General features: G+C 38.9%; 1 protein-coding gene across 1 annotated transcript in view; it reads right to left on the bottom strand.

Annotated features, from left to right (window-relative positions):
• The window catches only part of SLC17A6 (solute carrier family 17 member 6), a 69,132-nt gene that overhangs the window by 17,339 nt on the left and 29,143 nt on the right, over positions 1-22,650 (bottom strand). The window contains exon 4 of the mRNA XM_081938634.1: positions 1,872-1,986. Coding sequence (XP_081794760.1) covers positions 1,872-1,986 — 115 coding nt within the window. The remainder of the gene's footprint in view (positions 1-1,871; positions 1,987-22,650) is intronic.

The following is a 22,650-nucleotide window of genomic DNA, read 5'->3' as shown; positions in this document are numbered from 1 at the left end:
GTTACGGGCATAGCGGATCCTGTCTGGAGCACCGAATACCATTCCAGTACGGTGCTCCGGAGGGCCCATCTGCCTGCCCATGCTCCTTACCGGTGCTTTATGCTGTTGGCGCTTCCACGCACGGGCATGTCACGTATGGCGCCTGCGCTACGTTCCACGGAGCAGCTAGAGCATCACAAAGGCTTGCGAAAGCGTCATTTGACGCTAGAATGCATGAATGTGTGCCCCATGTGTGCATGTGGCTAACTCCGGGGCCGTTCCAACTGTACCGGTTGGACAGAATCCGGAACCACCACTGCAACTGTTATAATAACATGTTTAACTTTGATCACTGTTTATTTTATCTTCTTCTTTAATTAGTCACGTGGATAAGGACAGTCAATCAAACACAATGTACAAAATTAGATTATGAATGCATAGTGATGTGGATGTCTTCACACTGGGAAGAAAGAAGAAGAAGAGCAAAAACAGGAAGAGAACAGTCGGCAATGTTAGCTGGCGGAACCAACAGAACCTCTGACACCTCCACTTCCAGTGCAGTGGGCTGCTGCATCTTTTTCGCAGAGAGGACAAGTGATCAGAAATAAAGAGTTCACCTTGCTTCTGTACTGCTCTTCCACTACAGCTCTTCTTGAGGCCTCGTGCCTTGGCTACCATATTTTGATGGCAAAATCCAGATGTCCTCTAGACATGGCAGCAGGGCTGAAATTCATCAGGTTCTGACAGGTTTTGGAGAACCGGTAGCAGAAATTTTGGGTAGTTCAGAAAATTGGCAAATACCACCTCTGTGGCCCCAGAGAGGGGTGGTAATGGAGATTTTGCAATAGCCTTCCCCCAGGAGAGGGGTGGGCATGGAGATTTTGCAGTAATCCTTCCCCTGCCACGCCCACAGAATTGGTAGTAAAAAAAAATGAATTTCATCATTGCATGGCAGCAAATTGCTACAGAAGATACCAACTCTTTGCTGCTATCTAGTGGTCGTAGAGGTTTTTGCAGCCCAAAATTCTATGTGACCATAGAATTAGAGAGTAGGCATAGCAATAGCATTTAGACTCATAGACCGCTTCACAGTGCTTTCACAGTGCTCTCTAAGCGGTTTACAGAGTCAGCATATTGCCCCAACAATCTGGGCCCTCATGGATCTTAAAAGACATATAATCTAGTCTGAATATTACATTGGCATCTTAACTGCTGGTTCCCAGTGTAGGAATGCCCTTTTGTTGCTTTTTGCTGTATTTTCTTGTAATCATTTACTATTTCCCCTTTTTCTCCTGTCTCCAGATTTTAAACAAACAAAAAGTCTTAAAAGAGATTCCGTATTTGCAGCATCCCATTTATGCATCAGATATCTCACCATTTATGCCAGTTAAATTCTTTCTATAACTTATGGGATATTTTTACTTTGGAAAAGCATGTTTGGGGTTATTTTCCAATGTGAGTAAGGCTACAACCTAAAGCAAGTGGGGCTGTGGCCAAAGTAAGTTGACTTGTGCTTGTTCAGGTAGGCCATCACATCCCACATAGAGAGGCATTGCACACTCCAAAATACCACTATTTTGGACACTTAATTTGAAACTGCCCCTTTAAGATACTTGAAGATGCCACGCTGAATAGGAAAGGCAAACAGAAGACAAGAGACGAAGATAGTGGCGAGTTGAAGGCATTCTGGAACCGGTTGCCCAGGGCAACTGGGCTTCCTTTTCCTCTGAAGTGACTATAGGCATGGGTTTCATTCATTCTTTTTATGCCACTAACCTCTCCCCACACTTTAATAGGCAAGATGTTGGAACAATGTATCACACTGGGGGGCATAATAAAGAGAACTGGAAAATCAAGCTGTCCATAGAACCATGTGCAGTTTAGTTCCATACCTCAACCAAACCTTGCAAGATTCTAACAAAGATGACACATCCAAAATGCACCCGAGCAGCAGATGGTATTAGCATGTTGAGGGTAGATGTCAGTAGTATCGCCGCACCAAAGACCCTGAAAGAAATTAATGGTGTTATTGAGAACTATGCCCCAATGCTAGTAATCATGTTTACGTTGTGTAAAGTTCTAATGCAGGTAGTCCTCGACTTATCACCACAATTGAGACTAACATTTCTGTTGCTAAGCAAGAGAGTTGTTAAGTGAATTTTGCTCCCATTTTATTATTTTCCTTGCCACGGTTGTTAAGTGAATTTCTGCAGTTGTTAAGTTAGTAACATAGCTGTTAAGTGAATCTGGCTTCCCCATTTGTCTGTCGGAAGGTCATAAAAGGTTATCGCTTGTCTCCAGGTCACTGCAACCATCGTAAATACGAGTCAATTGCCAAGCATCTGAATTTTGATCAAATGACTGTGGCGATGGTGCAATAGTCTTAAGTTTGAAAAATGTGTCATAAGTCACATTTTTCAGTGCTGTTATAAATTTGAATGGTCACTAAGCAAACTGTTGTAAGTCAAGGACTACCTGTAGTTGATTTATGTTTGTATTCTAAGTAAGACATAGATGTTGGAACTGATCCAGATTCAGTTCCAGACTTATCTCTGGAAACTAGGTGGGTTTCTCAGCCCAATTTACTTCACAACTTATTTGTGGATAGAATTAAAAATATGTTCTTCTGGAGAAAGAAGACAGAGTTTAAATTTTTTTAAAAAATGCAAGCTTCAAATTCGTGTTATTTACAGAATAATTTGATATTAAATATTTAATATTTTCTGATGATCCCAAATCCATCCGTATATGAAACAAGTATCTTCATGATTTAAAAACCCCATTGCAATAAGATTTAAGTGGTAAGATCAATTACAGTACTAATGATGAGTTTGATTTCCTCTCAGTGGGGACATATAGATTACTTACAATAGTTTTGTAATATTTTCTAGATTTACAATACAGTCATATACACAACTGCTACAAAAGCCCTATTATCAGTTGGATTTCCTGTACAGTCCAAAGCTATGCCTTCTGGACCCCTACAAACAAATCAGCACCCTCTTAACTCTTTCCAAAAATCATACACACCAAATATATCTTCAGAGCGACTAAAAGATTTTCAAAGCATTCCTTTTAGACATCAGCCTCTGCTGAAAGATTAGACTGTCTGTACTCTATAGAAAAAAATATTTACTAATCATTACCTTGATCAAATATCCTGAAGTATTTTAAAGTCATCAGTTATACAAAGGATGGCAATTCATAATAATATTTTGGAAGCATGCATTTAATCAGTCATCATATCATTGTTCACCTGAGATTTGTAGCTGAACATATCAAATTAAGATACATTGTATTTATGTCATCTGATAGAAAAGTGTTATCTATTGGTGCTTGATCTCTAATGCTGGCTTTGTATTAGGTGATGTCATCACCTAATCTTATTAGGCAATGAAAATCTGAATGTGAAAATACCCTTCAAAATGTGAATTAGAAAAAAAATAGACTTAAAGGGACCCTGTGGACATTTTGATTTGGAACAGGAAGCCATTTATTTCAATTTTGTTTTCCAGTTGAGAAATTTAAAAAGTTGTAATAAATAGTAGCAGCAAGATTAGCTGCTGTAATAAATAAAGGAAAATATTTTGCCCTCAGTAAAGGTAAAGGTTCCCTTTGCACTTATGTGCTAATAATTCCCGATTCTGGGGGGCGGTGCTCATTTCCGGTTCAAAACTGAAGAGCCAGTGTTGTCCGAAGATGTCTCTGTGGTCATGTGGCTGGCATGACTAAACGCCAAGGCACATGGAACACTGTTACCTTCCCACCAAAGGAAGTTCTTATTTTTCTACTTGCATTTTTACATGCTTTCAAACTGCAAGGTTGGCAGAAGCTGGGACAAGTAATGGGAGCTCCCTCCGTTACGTGGCACTAGGGATTCGAACTGCCAAACTGCCGACCTTTCTGCTCGACAAGCTCAGCATCTTAGCCACTGAGCCACCACATCCCTATTTGCCTTCAGTAGGAAACACTAATCAGAGGATGCTGGCCACCATTGCTGCTTTGAGACTAAAATGTGGGTTTGTTTTAAATGATTAAGATTAAGGCAGGAAATAAGGACACATCACTAAGCATAGGGCACACCTTCAGCACATGGTTTGCATGCATCCATTATATACGTGAGAGGAGAGAGAATTGTCTGATCTGAAAATAGAATTGATATTGTTTGAAAAAGACAGACAAATAATTCAAGGCAGCTGTGCAGGAAAAGGTCAGTTGGTCTATAGAGGATGCCCCACTCGGATGGAACTCCATTTTACTCTCTTATTATTAATACATCCCAGCAAGCCTCTTTCTATATAAACAATCTCTCTCCCTCCCTCTCTCTCCCTCTCTTTCTGCCTTTAGAGAAAGAAAAAGGAAAGGGGAAAAACATACACAATAGAGTGTGTGACAGATGCATATATCTATGTTTAACCTCCTCAAATGTTTCCTGCATTTCCTCCCTAGCCTGGCCTCAATACAATGTTTACTTTAATATATAGATCATATTTCCTGGACAATAAACTCTCCCCAAAATACATGAGTGGCTGGTTTCCAAGTATTCCATTTTTAATACATTTATTCCACATTCTTAAGAATCAAGGAAACTGTCTTTGCATAAAAAAAACTATCAATATCACAATAGGTCTGAGTGTTAAAACATACACAGGCATGCAGACAGGCAAACAAAGCACTTATTTTAATAAACAATTGTATAATTATAAAGAGAACATCAAATACAGTCAAGGATACTTAAAATATCCATTTTTATTTTACCTGTTCCAGTTACTTTGGGGGGGGGGAGACATTTGCATTTGCTTCATGCTTGCTTGTTGGTTTTGCTATCATGATTCAGTGTTTTTTTTTAAAAAAATAGCACTTTCATTTCATTTTCTTTCACTTTTCCATTTCACAGTTTTTCGCCTAAGAATCTGCCTAAACCTAAACCTGCTTTAGTTCAGATTTCAACTCAGTGATTTAGAAAAACATCCTGATCAAACTGGTTTTGGACCCCCACATTTCATTTTATTCAAGAGCCAAGACCAAAACTTCTGATATGTATATTGATTTCTGTAATTATTTAAAAGATTTACCGTATTTTTCATACTATGAGATGTACTCCCCCCCAAAAAAGTGGATGGAAATGTCTGTGCATCTTATAGAGCAAATGTTGCTGAAGCCCCGCCCACCCACCAGTCCCCACCCTTTGGCCTCTGCCTTCCAGCAATTTGCCTCCTTGCAACAAACAGCAAACAGCCTGGTCAGGTTCACAGCCTGATTTAGCACGAGCAACTGATTAGTGGTTGGATCCGCCTCCTGGAATACTGATGATCAGCTGTTCCAGGCTGTGGGGATTACCGCTGCCACCTATCACTGCCTCTGCGCACCCCATTATTGGGGTCCGCGTATCCTATTTTCAGCCCATTTCAGGTGGCGGGGATTGCCATTGATCACTGCCACGGCAGTGATAGGTGGTGGTGGTGGCAATCCCCAACCCCTGGAACAGCTGATTGTTGGTATTCTGGGAGGGCGATCCAACCACCAATCAGCTGCTCATGCTAAATCAGGCTGTGCTGAAGCTGTTTGCTGTTTGCTGCAAGGAGGCAAATTGCTGGGAGGCAGAGGTAGATTTTTTTTCTTGTTTTCCTCCCCAAGAGCTAGGTATATCTTATAGTCCGGAGTGTCTTATTGTCTGAAAAATACAATATATGCCCCTTCCCATTTAAAACAATCTCGAGCAGTTTACAACAGTGGTAAAATCCAAGAACTATAAAACTATATAAAAAATTAAAAAGCCATAAAATGATAAAACAGTGTCTTAAATTTCCCTCCAGGAAATTTCTAATCAAATCCAAAGAATGAAAATACAATCCCTATAAAACATCATAAAGGAAAACTCCCCACCACTGACCTCCATGTGCTGAAAATGGGTAACATAAAATTTAAATCAACTCCAAGAAGAAGAAGAAAGTTTTTAAATTATTTTAATAATTATTGTATTATTGCCTTTGATTTTCTTTTTTTTTTTTCATTGACTTTTCTTAGGTTTTTTTTTTTGTTTGTTTGGGGAGTTCTTCAACATATAACAAAGATTTTTCCTGCTACAACCATTTTCACCCAGAGGGGGGAGGGGAATTCACTCTGAATTATAACCTTTGCACCAACCACTTACAAGTCTCTCTGCAACCATTTTCATTTTTCTTAAAATGACACACAAGGATTTCAACAAGACAATCCTCACATTAAAGCAAGATTAAACCTCATTAGATTCAGTGTTGGCTTATTCTTATCAGTATGACTGCAATCAATGCAGTTGTGGGACAGAATACAAAAAAAGAACATCTGTGGCATTTAGAAAGCATCAGAAAAATTCGACATCTTGGGAAGATTTAAAGAGCCTTGCATAAATTATTGGTCAGCAGATGGAGCACTTGTTTAACTAAATTCAACTTTAGAATATTTCCCTGTCCTAGCTAACTAAAGGATTTACTTATCCTAAGCAAAGAACACTTTTAATTTAACTATTAAGTGGAATTTCCAATTTCCAACAGAAAATGTATTTTTCCTATTATAAAAGAATAACCAAGAATAATTAATATAAAATGATAATAATATTCATTGAATACAGGTAGTTCTTGATTTACAACCACAATAAAGCCCAAAAATTCTGTTGCTAAGTGAGACATTTATTGAGTTTTTCCCCATTTAACAGCCTTTCTTGCCACAGTTGTTAAGTGAAGTACTGAAGTTATTAAGTTAGTAAGTTAAGTGAATCTGGCTTCCCCATTGACTTTGCTTGTCAGAAGGTCGCAAAAGGGAATCACAGGACCCTGGAAGTCACAACCGTCGTTAATATAAGTCAGTTGTCAAACATCTGAATTTTGATCACATGACCATGGGAATGCCACAATGGTCGTAAGTATGAAAATTGGTCATAACTAGCTTTTTTCAGTGCAGTTGTAACTTTGAATGCTCAGTAAGTGAATTGTTGTAAGTCGATGACTACCTATACAGCAGGGGTGTCCAAACTTGGGAACTTTAAGACTTGTGAACTTCAACTCCCAGAATCCCCCAGCCAGCCATGCTGGCTGGGGAATTCTGGGAGTTGAAGTCCACAAGTCTTAAAGTTCCCAAGTTTGGACACCTATACAGGGAGGAACTGAAACCTCAGGATGGGAGGGCAACCTTTGAGTCAGCATTGATTCTTGGTGGCTGCCTGGAGAAGCTCCTGCAGTGTTGTTGGTCTGATTTCAGAAACAATTTGCCATTGCCTCCTTGCTAGGGCTGAGAGGGAGCGACTGGGCCAAGCTAGCTTTGTGCCTAAAGTGCAGGGGTGGGTTCCTGCCAGTTCTAACCTCTTCTATAGAAGAAGTTCCACAAATCTTCCGTGCCATTTAGAACCGGTTCCAGCACCCTCCCCCCCCATCTGCACCACACTTGCCCCGCCTGCCGCTCACTGATTGGCTGGCTCACCAATCAACCCGCCCGCCTCTAAGAGTTCTATCTAAACCTTAAAGTCTTAAAGCTGTCAAGTTTGAACATCCCTGGGGTTTTTTTCCTAAAGGGTTAGGGGTGCAAGGGTCTTGTAGCTTGACAGCTTTAAGACTTGCATGCTTCAATGCCAGAGTTCCTAAGCCAACATGACTGGAGGAGGAATTCTAGGAGTTGAAGTCCACAACTCTTAAAGCTGCCAAGTTTGAACACCCCTGGGGTATTTTTTTCTAAAGGGTTAGGGGTGCAAGGGTCTTGTAACTTGACAGCTTTAAGACTTGCGTGCTTCAAATGCCAGAGTTTCTGAGCCAACATTTTGTTTGCTAAGCAAGAGCGTTGTTAAGTGATTTTCACCACATTTTACAAGTTGGCCATGCCCACACAGTCACATGACTACCAAGCCACTCCCACTTGGTCACATGGCCGGCAAGCCACTTCCACAAAGCAGGCCACACCTACAGAAGAGGTTCTAAAAAATTTTTGAAACCCACCACTGCTAAAGTGAGATTATAACCCATTATCTCCTGGTTTCTAGCCTGATGTCTTATTACAGCAAAACTGAACTTAAAACCTCAGCAGCTCTAACAAAATGCAGAAGATGGGTGGAAGTGAGATATTAGATAAAGTCTAAACCAGTTCTAACCTTTTCTGGAGCAAGTACCCAAAGTACAAGTGCGTGCACATGAATACATGCACCCAAACCCCCAAAATGCAATACATGTATGCTCCCCCACATGTGCCCCTTCCCCCATGCATTCACATGTGCCCCCCTTCGCACGCCACCCATCACTCACGCATGCATGGCAGAGACCCGATCACCAGCTGGCCGGCGGGAGGCATGCGTGCATGCGTTGTGGAGATGAACTAGGGTGATGGCTCACATGAGAGAGGGTGCTGCATGCCACCTGTGGTACTTGTGACGTAGGTTCGCCATCATGGGTCTAAACCATGCTTATAGTATCCATCTCTCTCTGTTATGTCAACTCAACCTTTTTCATGTGCCAGAGTTACCCAACTAAGTCTTTTTGTTGAGATAACTTACTTGAAAGCAATAGCTTTAAAAGGTTTTATGAAATAAAAAGAGGCTTCCGTTCTGAATGCCATTGCTGTTTCCTTATTCTGGCATGTCAGATCTTCCTTGGAGAGAGAACCATCATGGAATGGAGTTCTGAAAATACTGGGTGTTGATCTCAGAGGCTTTACCTTTAAGTAAATATACAGGATATAACACCCAATATTTCATGTTAGCCTGCTCAAGCTTGAGAAAGTGCCCTGCCCAGCCTGACCTTCTGGTACCCCTGCTTATAGAAAGGGAGCAACAGATCAACAGAATAAAATCCAAACAGGGTACTTATTTTCATGTGTGATCAGCAAGTTCCAATTAATTTTTATCAAACTGGAAACAGTTGTGATCTATCTAACAAGATGTTAGGAGAATAAACAACAAAAAAGACTAAAGTCACTATATTATAGAATAATGGCTTCTGCATTATTACTATTCACAAAAATGTGAAATCCCAGCCAATTCTTCAGCTGATATTGGCCTTTATAAGCACTGTGTTCTTCCCCAAAACCTAGGGTATTATAATGTATTAGCAGAGTATAAGTACACATCCAAGCAGTGTGGCTTTTTGTAATTGACAGATGGAAAATTTAAAAATATTTATTTATTGGACTTTCTCATTATTACTAATCCTATTTATATTCCTTAAAGCACTATACACCCTTCCTTCCCTGATGTCAGACCTCCCATTTTTATCAGAATTCATATGCCTTGATTTAGATGGACTACAAGTCCATAATAAAGTGTCGGATGATGCTGTAACAATAAGAACAGCTACCGTTCTTATCAGGGGTCCCCAAAATAGGGAAGAAGCAGCCATGACTCTAAAATGGAATAGACATTGCCATAAATGGGTGTATCAGCATTATATCCAGTAGCATTTGTTACATCTCTGTTGCTTTCTGAGCTTGGTTGTTTGCTTGAAGATGTTTCAATACCTGACTGGTAATATTAGTAGTGCCATAAGTGTGATTAAGGAATTACCAAGAAGGAAAACAACCACCCCCACCAAAATTGGCAGGGCAAACTATTGTTTATAATCAGGGAGCAAACCCCACATTCACTCACACTGATGATGTTATGTCTACCCTAGTTGGGTTATGAAAAATTTGCAGTCAAACAATCTAGTTCAGAGATCAGCAAGGACTCCATAGGTTCAATCTTGAGCTACATTTATCCCCTAATATTTACTTAGGGTACAATGCACAATAACAAAATTCCCTCGGTACTTTACCTTGTAACTAAGATACCTATGCTGACCTAATAATTTTAGAACCTGCTCACAACTACCCATCATTTTTCTAAGTGCATTAAAGGAAAAAGGGCAGCCAAAAGGTTTTAGAAATGGATGTTTTGGGACTGACCATTAATTTCATATATGGATAAATTCACACACACACACACACACACACACACACACACACACACCCACACCCACACACAATTTTATAGGTATAAAATATATTGTCTGTCTGTCTATCTACCTTATCTACTCTATCTATCTATCTATCTATCTATCTATCTATCTATCTATCTATCTATCATCTATCTATCATCTAATTTATACTAGATATTCATTCTATTCTATTTATCTAGGGGGCTGTGGCTATAACTGAGAGATAAATCATTGCAGATGAATAGAGAATCTCTCCCCCTTTTTTTTCCATTGCACATTTTTATGAAGAAGAAAACCACTTTCTACATGCCACCGGGGAGGGATGGAGGCATCTGGGTACCCGTTCCTCTGATTAAAGCTTCTTTTAAACCATTTTTCAAAGGATTAATACGGATAAACTGATTCCCTGGCTCTTGCTTTTAATCTAATAAAGGCTTGAATACATTATTAATTTTTGCAACACATCTGAGGCCTGCTTTTGTCAAACAAATCCCCCTCCCTCCTAATCCCTTAGTGCATCATTAAGCTGCGCAAATGACTTCATCACCCATGACAGAAAATGAAGCCCCCCCTCCCCGGCCATATGGCAAGTGAGAGTTCAGTCCCCTCTGCCAGGAAACTGAGGCACTGCTGGACCCAGGAACATCCTTTGGGCTTCACTTCTACAGCTCTAGCCAAGGGCTGTGAAAAACCAAGCAACATATTTTGAAATCACCTCCCAAGCCATGTCTGCCAACACCAGCCAAGCAGGGGTCTCGCAAGCTAATTTCCATTCCTATGTACCACTAGCACCCTATCAGGTGATATGGGCATCTCAAATGTGAACTGATCTATTGGAGCCAAGGAAGTGATGGACAGGTTTTTCTAACTACATTGCCATTGGGTCTGTTCTAATTTCCAATTACAGCCAACACAAATAGCATTGATGTTTCTATCTCCATGGATTGAATGCCAGGGAAAGAGAGGGGGAGGATTTCTGTATAAGGCAGAAGAAGGCAATGCAATTCTCAGTCTAATCTCTCTAGCCTAATTTCAAAATCATCCAGACAATTCTGGAACAGAATTGAATCTAAGAATTTTAATTCTATTTATTTTTGACACATTTTCTTATTTAGGCAAGGTGGAACAGTGGTTAGAATGCAGTATTACACTCTGACTCTGTCTACTGCTAGACATTTAATCCTGACCAGCTCAAGGTTGACTCAGCCTTCCATCGTTCCAAGGTTGATAAAATGAGAACCCAGATTGTTGGGGGCAATATGCTGACTCTATAAACCACTTAGAGAGGTCTGTAAAGCATTGTGAAGCAGTATATAATTCTAAGTGCTATTGCTATGCTATTGCTAACCAAAAGTTTAACCTTCAAAACCTTATGCAGTCCAATGTTCTGGTAGGGACCATCTCAGCTAGAGGCTAATATTGCTGCATTGTTATGCTAGCACAGCAGTACAGAATCAATGTCATAAAAACCGTGGCAGATATAAAGGTTAATTTTGCAATCCAATGCAACCATCACTCTGTCCTTGCCCTTTTATGATACCTTGCCATTACCCACACAAAGGAGGCAGTAGTCAATACACTGTGACAACAAGAGGAACATATAATGTCACTCAGAACAAGGCACACATCACTCTATTTACAGCCAGACAATAACAAAGAGCCCAAATGCGTATACATGTTCATAAAGCAAAGAGTTCCAAGCCAGCAGAAAGGCTAACTACTGCTGTGACTTGAATATCCCAATCTTTGTGTATTATTTATCTAACTTGTTTCTGTACTAAATGGTCCCAAGAAGTTTATACAAAGCAATTTACAATACTAGTAACAATCAAATCATCATCATCATCATTATCATCATCATCAATATATCTTAGTAACACTATTCACTCATAATAAAGGATGCAAACAAGAATACAAAACAACATATAAAAGTATGGTATCAATACTGAAGGGTCAAAACAGCAGATTAGAACAGGACTTAATGGGGGAAAGCAAAAATACAGGGGAAAATATTTTTAAAACAATATTTATTGAGGAAGCTGATAGAACATCTGGGGAAGAAAAACTGTGTTGGATCAAGAGTTCTTTAATTTGGAGATGTTCTCACTCTTTGTGACTTGCAGTTAGCATATTAAAACTATTACATATTGTGCCCTGGGGATATGGCTACAATTCCCACTGTGACTCCACAAAGCCAACACCATCATCTTTGAATTCCTAAATATAGTATCATTGCTTTAGTAGGGGAAAAATGACCCAGAAAATGCCAGGGGTCCTGCTCTAGAAACAACATGAAAATTCCATAGCTACAAAGAAAAAAATACACTGTTGTCTAAATTAAGTGACATAAGCTCCTTTGCTTCCTTCCAGCCTCCTATTGACAATAGGACAATTCAGAACCACTTCCTAGCTGAACTTTGCAAATTCCTGTGCATAAATTGGTTTGTTTATAAGATATAAATGAATGCCATCTTCTCAAAGAACACCAATGTCTTCTGGATCAGAACTGTTTTCACTGTAAAGCTATAGTAACAAAATCTTGCAAGACTGAATATATCCTTTCCTACCTCCCACCCCCAACATGTGAAATAGGGCGGGGCTTTCTGAAATATTTACACTGTTTTCTTGGCCTTAGCTCAGACCCTTTAATCTGACCTACACCTTCATACTTGCCTCTTCACAGGCCTTGAATACTCTGTCCTTCAAGGCTGTCCTCTCTGTCTTTTATACTAAATCAGCATCGGTAGAATTAAATTCTCAAGGCAAAATCAAGCATTACATAAACAGTTAAAAGCTTTGTGGAAGAATGTCTTTACTAACTTGCTAAATAAATGGAAGAATAAGAAACAAGGGGTCAGGCCCAAGCTCAGAGATGAGACAGTGAGATTCAATTGAGTTCAATGCTTTATTAGCTTACACCTAATGGATAGAATCTTGCCAAACTAAAGGTATAACTTTCTAACCTACCTGATATATTCTGAGAGATTCTAGGGTATGGTTACCCTAAACTTAGTCTGCCCCTTCCCCCAGCTCCATCCAGCTCAGGACTGTGCAATCTCTTAATCTGGGCCTCTTTCTGGCCAAAGTCTCCTCCACTGCGCCTGTAGATGCACCCTCCATCAAACAAGGACAGTTCCCTAGGGGAGAACCTCTCACAGCCTGGAAGCCACCTAAGAGAATACTGTCTCTCATGTATTAGAAAGCTTAAACTCTTGTAGCACATAGATCCACAGATCGTCTTTCCTTGTTCTCCTGAGTAAACAGAAATATCCATAGATGGAAAGGCAATCCTGCAGATGAGCAGGCTCTAGGCCAGTGGTGAAATTCAATTTTTTTTACTATCGGTTCTATGGGCATGGCTTGGTGGGCATGGCAGGAAAAAAATACTGCAAAATCTAAGTAAAGATTTATACCTAGTATCTAATTACTAAGTATAGCCTACTCAGCAAGGGTCAACTTGCACACTGACATTCCTTGCCAAAGCCAGCTTTTGCAAATCTAATGACATAGGGGTTTTCAGGAATACTGCGAACCTGCTCCTCGAGACACATTAAAGGTTACTCACTTAGATGTTGAACTATAGTACACCTTATATTGGGTACCTTCTGATTGCAAGAACTTTGAGTGTCCTCAAAGACTAGTCCCATCAGATGGTCTAGAACAGGGGTGTCAAACCCATCGGCATCAGGCAGACACACACCCAGTTTAGCGAAGGGGGGAAAGTCACAATATGTCATGATGATAATGTGTTGCCGTGGGTTTGACACCCCTGGTCGAGAAGAACACCATGCAAGGATACTGAGAGGCACAGAAAGTTTCAAGATAATTAGCAGGGCCACACTGCCTATAACTAGCTTCCAGTTTAGACCAGGCAGCCTCAGTACCAGAGCTCTGGGAAAGCCCTGATCAAAATGGGTCCAGAAAAAATATGTTTCTTTCAGTCTGAGTCTTGACTTCAACTATTCACTTCTGTTACTTGATCCTATATAGAAGTAACAGTGCATACCTACATTCACATTCATTTCAAAACAAGCAGTCTAACCAATATATTATAACTTGTGATAAAGTTGGAAGATGTTGGGATTTGATTTTCTAAAAAGTTCTTCCAACATTTAAAAACACATACAAAGTAATTAAAATTTCAATGGAAAGGGGAACTTAAGAAGACAATGAGCAGCTGAAGCACCAAACCTCTATACAAAAGTGGTTTCCCACTTCATATAGTTTTTGAGACTCTGATTCAAAAGTATGATAAACTCCAACTTGATCCTAAAAGATACCAGAAATATCAGAAACTGTTAAGCAGAGACTTTCACTGAAAACATATTTCTCAGTATATTGTTTTAGAAATGTGTTATATTGATCCCAGAGTAATGAAAGGAGTAATGAGTGTACTTAAGTGTTGGCAAACACATTACAAGAACAATTACAATAACAAATAATAATACAGTAAAAGATTAATCCAACAAAAATGAAATGTCCAAGCTACTGTAAATCACAAATGTCAAATTTAAAAAACAAACCCAAAGTAGAACATCCTCTTCCTTAATGATTTTTAACCAGAGGTGGGTTTCATATAATATTACCCCCATTTTGCCGGGCACCAAAACTGTGAGCAGGCACGCATGCATGCTCACTTCATGATAGCGTGCGCCTTCTGCACATGTGCTTTGCTCCCACGCATGGCTTCCACACATGCACACAGCTTAGAAAACATGGCTAAATAGGAAGACATAGAGCCAGGGCGGGTGGATGGCCCACCCCCACCCGCAGGTCACCACTACCGCTTTGCCCAAACCAGTCTGAACCGGCTGAATACCACCACTGCTTTTAACTGAGCTTTATAAGCCCTTTAAATGACCTTTATCTATATTTCGTAAATGCATTAATAAAATATCTAACAATGCTTTGTGTATTCTGACTAGGAAAGGGTAATGGTCCTATTTTATAAGCCATTTTTGTCAGTTTCTTCCCAAAGAAATTGACCAGAAACATTAACTGAAGACATTGCTGCTTCAAGAAACAAAAACAGAATAAACAGAGACCTGAAACTTTATCAGTGCTTGTCCACATTCTTGCTTAAGCTAATTCATGCTGCCAGCCCAAGCTGCAAGTTTAATGCAAGTTGTAAATTGATCCAAATTTGTATCAGCTGTATTATTTTTTTCTTGAACTCTGCCAGACAGAAGAGAGAGCCACTGACAGTTGTTCAGAAGGAAAGCCAAATATCTCAATTAATTTCCTCTGATTCACATAAAACCACATCCCTTATTCAAATGATGTAATTTCTATTCTCCAAGTGAAAGATTTTTTTCCCCGGTTTGTTCATTCTTTTTCTGTTTAGCTACATTACTTTCCTTGACAGGCTCAGCGCAGTGCTGTATAAGCAACATGATTGGAGGAGAGATTGGAAATGCACAATATCTTCAAATTGCACCAATTCTTAACCTCCATTGTTATTTGGAGTCCCCTTCTTTCTCTGTTTTGGAAATATTCACATTTTCATCCTCTTACCCATCTCTTTTTAATGTATGTCTATGTGGACATACTTGTGCTTTCTCATTTGTCCTTTATTAGAATAGGTAGACTCTGACCATCTACACCAACATGTACTAACAATCTAGCAATAGCAAATAGTGCCTACAATCAGCCAACTCTTGATAGTCCAAGACTTGCCTGTGCAATCATTATCTGACTTTTCAAATCCAAATCAAAGTTTATTGAAACCCCAAGTTCTTCTGCTCATCAATCCATTCATGAAGTTTCAGATTAATCATCAACCTCCAACAATTTATTAAATGAACATAAATCAATGAATATTACTTTAACTAGTAATACTACAAAACCCTGACTCCTTGGTCAGTCCTATTGATACCAGGGGCTGGGTATTGACTATTTGGAGGAATAGATTTAAACATAATGTATGAGTCTCCATTTCTTCTATTGGTATACATTTGCTGCTCTGCACCATTCTTCTCATTAGCATTCTGTGTTTATTCTTATAAAAACTAAAGTAATTCCAGGTTAGAATTTGATTAATTTCTCAAAAATAAATGATGGATGGATGGATGGATGGATGGATGGATGGATGGATGGATGGAAGGAAGGAAGGAAGGAAGGAAGGAAGGAAGGAAGGAAGGAAGACAGCATCACCACCAGATGTAACTGGCTGACCAACCGCACTCAACGTGTAGTCCTCAATGGAACTGCATCTTCATGAAGGGAAGTATGAAGTGGAGTACCCCAAGGCTCTGTTTTGTGCCCAGTACACTTCAACATCTTCATCAATGATTTGGATGAGGGAATAATTGGGGAACTCATCAAATTTGTAGATGACACCAAGCTGGCAGGAATAGCCAACACTCCAGAAGATAGGCTAAAGATACAGAAGGATCTTGACAAACTTGAACATTGGGCACTATCTAATAAAATGAAATTCAATGGTGAAAAGAGTAAGGTTCTACATTTAGGCAACAAAAACAAAATGTACAGGTACAGTACAGGTGGTACCTTGCTCAACAGTAGTAACTGTGAAAGGGAACTTGGAGTCCTAGTGGACAACCATTTAGATATGTGCCAGCAGTGTGCAGCAGCTGCCAAAAAAGCCAACACAGTTCTGGGCTGCATAAACAGAGGGATAGAATCAAGATCATGTGAAATATTAATACCACTTTATGATGCCTTGGTAAGGCCACACCTGGAATACTGCATTCAGTTTTAGTCACCACGATGTAGAAAATATGTGGAGACTCTAGAAAGAGTGCAGAGAAGAGCAACAAAGATGATTAGGAGCCTGGAGACTAAAACGGTTGCAGGGACTGGGTATGTCTAGTTTAATAGAAAGGAGGACTAGGGGAGACATGATAGCAGTATTCCAATATCTCAAAGGTTGCCACAAAGAATAGGGAGTCAAACTATTATCCAAGGCAACTGAGGACAGAACAAGAAGCAATGGTTGGAAACTAATCAAGGAGAGAAGCAACTTAGAACTGGGGAGAAATTTCCTGACAGTTAGAACAATTAATCAGTGGAACAGCTTGCCTCCAGAAGTTGTGAATGCCCCAACACTGGAAGTCTTTAAGAAGATGTTGGATAGCCATTTGTCTGAAATGGTATAGGGTTTCCTGCCTAGGCAGGGGGCTGGACTAGAAGACCTCCAAGGTTCCTTCGAACTCTGCTATTGTATTGTATTGAAGGAAGGAAGGACTTATTCTCATATGTTTTACACAAATCAATAGATTCTATATGTTTGGGAAAAATATTGTATGAATGTTGAATGAGTTAATTCACCAAGAAAACTTGAAAAAACCTTTGGTAAATTGGTATCAGAGTAATTGACTACAGAACACATGTCCGAACTGCAGGATTTGTTCTCGTCTCCCTATTATTATTTGATTAAATGCAAAGTTTTATCCCTACGAGTTGTTATTGTGAGTGCACCCAATGTGCTATGAGTGCACACGCAGTAAGAAAAAGAGACATATTTTTTTTAATATGCTGACCCTCATAAGAAAAAAGGCACAGCTTAAAGTGACACCAAGATTTATTAAACAGCTAGTTATAGAATAATCAATAAACATAACAGAAAAATGTAATCATTTATATTTTTGTACCCTTCTGCTTTTAAAAGATTCACAACAATCAAGAATTGAATACTTCTTTAATAACTTACTTATTAACAATATGGTGCCTACTGGAACGATTATGGTAACAAATTAATAAAAGAGCAAGTAGTTCATTGTGTTTGGGGCATGCCTGATTCTGTAGATATCAACTGTGATCTGTATGGTCCTGGATAATGAGAATAATCTTTTCATGATGACTTTGAATGGCTACTTCAAAGTTGCAAGCTATGGCTACTGGTTGCATATGGAAAGACAGACAAACTGGTATATAAAGATTGCAACTGCAATAAATAGTTCATACCTCTGAGTGCTCATTAGGGATCTCTGAGAAAGTAAAATAAAGCTATTTCTGGTTATTCTTTCTTTCTAGTCTATTCCCTAGTCTATTTCTAGAGTTCTCATTCTTTCATTACTAGTCTATTTGGAGAGTCAATGCAATTCATTCAGCTGGGTGATCATTAGAGATCTCTGAAAAGATCTCTAGGAGAAGGAATGTAGTCAAACATAATACTCGTTTATACAGAGCTGCTGTGGAATTTTTCCTGGATCTTCCATTAGTTCAGTCACAAGTATATTACTCTTTATTTTGAAAGGTCATGATTTGTAAGCAACAATGACAATGAGTTAAGCCAAGATCCAGAAAACCACTCATTAAAATGATTACAGATTACAATTTAACAGAGTTGGAAGGGAGCTTGTAGGTCATCTAGCCCAACCCCCACCACCACCCAAACAGAAGACAAATTTCTGACAAATTGCAGTCCAAACTCTTCTTGAAAGTCTCAAAAGATGAAGCTCCCACAACTTCTGAAAGCAAGCTGTTCATTGGTTGGTTGTTCTCACTATCAGAAAGTTCCTCCTTATTTCTAGGTTGAATCTCTCATTGGTCAGTTTCCATCCATTATTCCTTGTCTGGCCTTCAGATGCTTTGGAAAATAGCTTGACCCCCTCCTCTCTGTGACAGTCCCTGAAATATTGGAACGCTGCTATCCTGCCTCCCCTGGTCCTTCTCTTCTCTAGACTAGCCATGCCCAGTTCCTGTAACTGTTCTTCATATATTTTAGTCTCCAGTCCCCTAATCAACCTGGTTGCTCTTCTCTACATTTTTTCTAGAGTCTCAACATCTTTTTTATAGTGTGGTGACCAAAACTGGATGCAGTACTCTACGTGTGGTCTCTTACTAGGCTTTATAGTAAGAGTTAGTACCTTACTTGATCTTGATTGTATCCCTCTGTTAATAAGGCCCTCACTGTATTTTCTGATGCAGCAACTACACTTCAAGTTTATGAGCCAACAAGGTCCTTTCTCTAGACCAGGGGTGTCAAACTTGTGATGACACGTTGTTGCTGTCATGTGATGTATCACAATGTTTCCCCCTTTCACTAAAACTGGAGTGGGCTTGGCCAGTGTGTGATGCATCTGACCCATGGATTGCGAGTTGATACCCCTGGTCTAGACTATCCACTTACTCCATTACCTTCAACTATGGACATTTTTCTGGCAATAAAACAGATGTTAAACAGTTATTTTTGATTCTAAGAACAAGGAATGAATTTGTGTGACTTTCTCAGTGTTGTCTGTTCAGCATCTCTACTTCTTTTGTTGAGCATGTGACAAAAGATGGAAGAGATGCAAGGGTTTTTGTTTGTTTGTTTTTGCTTTGCATAATGGTTTGCCGCCCTAATAAGGAACAACTCACCTGTGTAGAAGGCTTTGTTCTTGCAATTGTAGCCACGGAGTAATGTCTGGAGACCTAAAGGATTTCCACAAGAATTCTAAGAAGAGAAGTGCTAATCTGTACATCATTTTTCCTGCCTTATTGACTGCTATACACATACATGAGAAAATTAAATTGCCCATCACTGGTGCTTTTATCATCAAATCCCAGCTTGTCTTTTTCCACATAGCTTAACATAGGTGACCCATATACCTTGGCTAAGGATTATATACATCTACAAATCACCATCAATTACCTGAAAAGTCAGCTTGAATTCTATTCTCTACTGAAGTAGTAAAAATTCAGAAGAGACTGGAATTTCTCACAGGACTGCTTTAAATTTTACTATTTCTTTTTGAATTTTGGCATATTCTTTTTGGTAAGTAAAATATTGCCTCAGGAGACCATTTCCTTCCTCATATGTCCCCAATCCCATTCAATTCTCCCAACAGCACCAGGACTGGCTGCATAAGAAAATAATCATGTTAATAATTATCTGCACAAAAATACTATTGTATTTCATAGGTATTCCATTAGTACTTTTTGGTCTTTCTTAACTTTTTTTTAAAGAATAGAAACCTATACATTCAATAATTTTTATTTTTAATAGGGTTTATGCAGCCATTAAACTCACAGACTGTGACTCTAAGCAGCTAATGTAGGATTAAAATGAGGAACAAAGAGGGTTGAAACCAAATACTCATACGTATATTAAACTATATTAAAATACTGGAACCCAGTTGGTAAATGACCTTGGAAAAGATATGCAGAGAACTTCTGCAAAAGTCTGAGGAGTTTTGTGAGGGGGGGGGGAATTAAACTTGCTCTGCCTTAACTCTCTTTGGCATCTGAAGGAGGGAAGGGGAAATGGTCTCAGACTTTCAAAATTCATTTATGCCAATAAAGTAGAGTTCTAATAGTTCTAATTGTAAAATTATTTTATATGACTCCAGTAGAGAGAAGTTCCCTGAGGATGAGCTCCAGCATGAGTCTGAAACTTGGAAGACTAAATCTCTGGTCAACATGACCAGCCCAGATTGGATTTTGCAATATTATCCTAGGACATGCATATTTGCCTTTAATTGTGTAATCTCATTATGTCTGATTCCTGACCTAACCTACTTCCTGACCTAACCTACTTGAATGTGACAGTAAGGCACTGTAGGAGAAAGTTCCTAGCTGACCTTAGTTGATCTCAAAAAGTTAAACAGATCACCTAGTTGACACTCAGTTAAGAAAAGCTACTAGGGACTTCTAGGACTATAAGATGTAGGTAACCCACAACAAGAAAACAAGGTATCAATATCTTTTTCATAAAAACTATATGGCTATGTCCACCTATACCAGTAATCAAATTCAGTTTGAGAAGCCTTTTCCTTCAAGCTAGCTTCATCAAAATCTCATTTACATCTGAAAACCTACTTCTGAGATCCACACAAGAAAGAAATGTAATTTGTAAAACTAAATTATAGAGAAATTAGAGTCATATATAACCACAGCACAAAGATTTGAGATGTTTTTAAAGATATGCTTTATGTGCAAGCAATATTATTAGGAACTAATATTAAATTTTCCATTCCATTCCAACAGTATGAATGATTCATGGCCAATCATTCATACTGTTGTTCATAAAACACAACTGCATATTCTGTAGTGGTGCTGATAATACAAAAGGATAGGTATTTTACTTGGCAATAAGAGTTGTTTTTACCCCTTTAAATAGTTTACCTTTATACTCAAAGTATGTTTAGGTGATAGAAGTAGGTAATCTTTTCTAGGGGGCAGATCATCTTAAAAAAATGTATTTTAAAAATATATGAGTACATTTTATGGAGTCTCCCCTTTGTCCTTTGCCTTCTATATATCTAACTGAACCTGTAAATTGTACTATGATTTGCCATCACACTAGAGCCAAATTATCCATATCTTTAAATTTTGATGTTGAATATTCCCTGGCCTAGATAGTCTGCAAATATTTAGATATTTACTAAATAGTCCATATTTGTACTTAATAGCTACTATTACTAATTTTAAGATGGCATTCAAAAACTGGGATTATATAATTATCAAACATATATTTCTCATGTTATAGTATGTAATTTTTGGCATGGAATGGCATTTAATGTTTGAGTGCATGTGTAAATGATATGTTGCAACTGACATCCAATGGCTTACAATATAGTTTAGGTTTCAAACACATCATAAACTAAGAAAATCCAAAGCTCTTAAATATCATCTAAACTAAATAAAAAGACAAAATTTAAATTCCAAACTAATAAGATATAAGACATTTTTGAATAGACTTTTATATATGATTTAAGTTTTTCCAGCTCTAAACAGGGACATCTAATATTGCATTCCTTTCTCAAAAAACATTCTTTTTAAGGTTTGTAGTTCAAGTTTGCAGAACTTTTTTGCTGCCTTTTAACAATGAAGGAAAATTGTTTTGCTGGAATTTGTTACGCGTTACATTCCATCTTTCATCCAAGAATCCAAAGTGACATAAATATTTCTCCCCCCTCCTTTTATTTTGGCACCCTTCATTTGGCTGAAAGAGGCCCAATGAAAACAAGGAAGCTTTCATGAATGAGGGTATCTATTTGTTTTCAATGCATGTATGGTTCTACTGCACACTTACTGGATAAATATTTACTAGGTTCTAGATGTAGAGATCTCTTTAATTACAAATCTCAACACAGATATGGCAAAGGGGAATTAAGGTAATCTTGGTATTTGTTATACTACACAGATTGTTAAATTTGAGCTCAATGACCTTTCTTTGTATTACAAACATATTCTCTGAACATATTGAATAAGGTGCAAAGGGACATAGACTAGGTCCTTACATGGTTCACTTTATTTATTTATTTATTTTATCAGACTTATTAGTCGCCCCCTCTCCCCACAGGGACTCGGGGCGACGTACACAAGCAACGGTCTACGGACTACAAAGAAGGAGGTAAAAATAAATAAATACAATAATCAGAGAAGTTAAAACCCCAATAAAAATAAAAGTTTAAAAGCTAACATTGACAATTAAAATTAACCAAGGGGTGGAACAGTTGTCGAGATTATGCCAGGCCGGCTAGCCGAAACAGGTGGGTCTTCAGTTTACTGCGGAAGGAGCGGAGATCGGTTGTTGTCCTGATGTCTGGGGGGAGGTCGTTCCAAAGGGTGGGACCCGCCACAGAGAAGGACCTACTCCTGGGCACCGCCCTCTGACAGTCTCTAGAGGACAGCACCCGGAGAAGGCCCTCTCTGTGTGAGTGAATGGGCCGCAGGGATGTATGGGGCAGGACACGATCCCGCAGATAACTAGGCCCTATGCCATGGAGCGCTTTAAAGATGGTGACTAACACCTTGAAGCGCACCTGGTAGGCCACAGGAAGCCAGTGCA

The sequence above is a fragment of the Natrix helvetica genome, assembly GCF_964273705.1.
Source record: "Natrix helvetica genome assembly, chromosome: 1".
Classification (NCBI taxonomy): domain Eukaryota; kingdom Metazoa; phylum Chordata; class Lepidosauria; order Squamata; family Natricidae; genus Natrix; species Natrix helvetica.
Note: the sequence above shows the minus strand (reverse complement) of the source record. Positions and strands in the feature narration are given on the sequence as shown.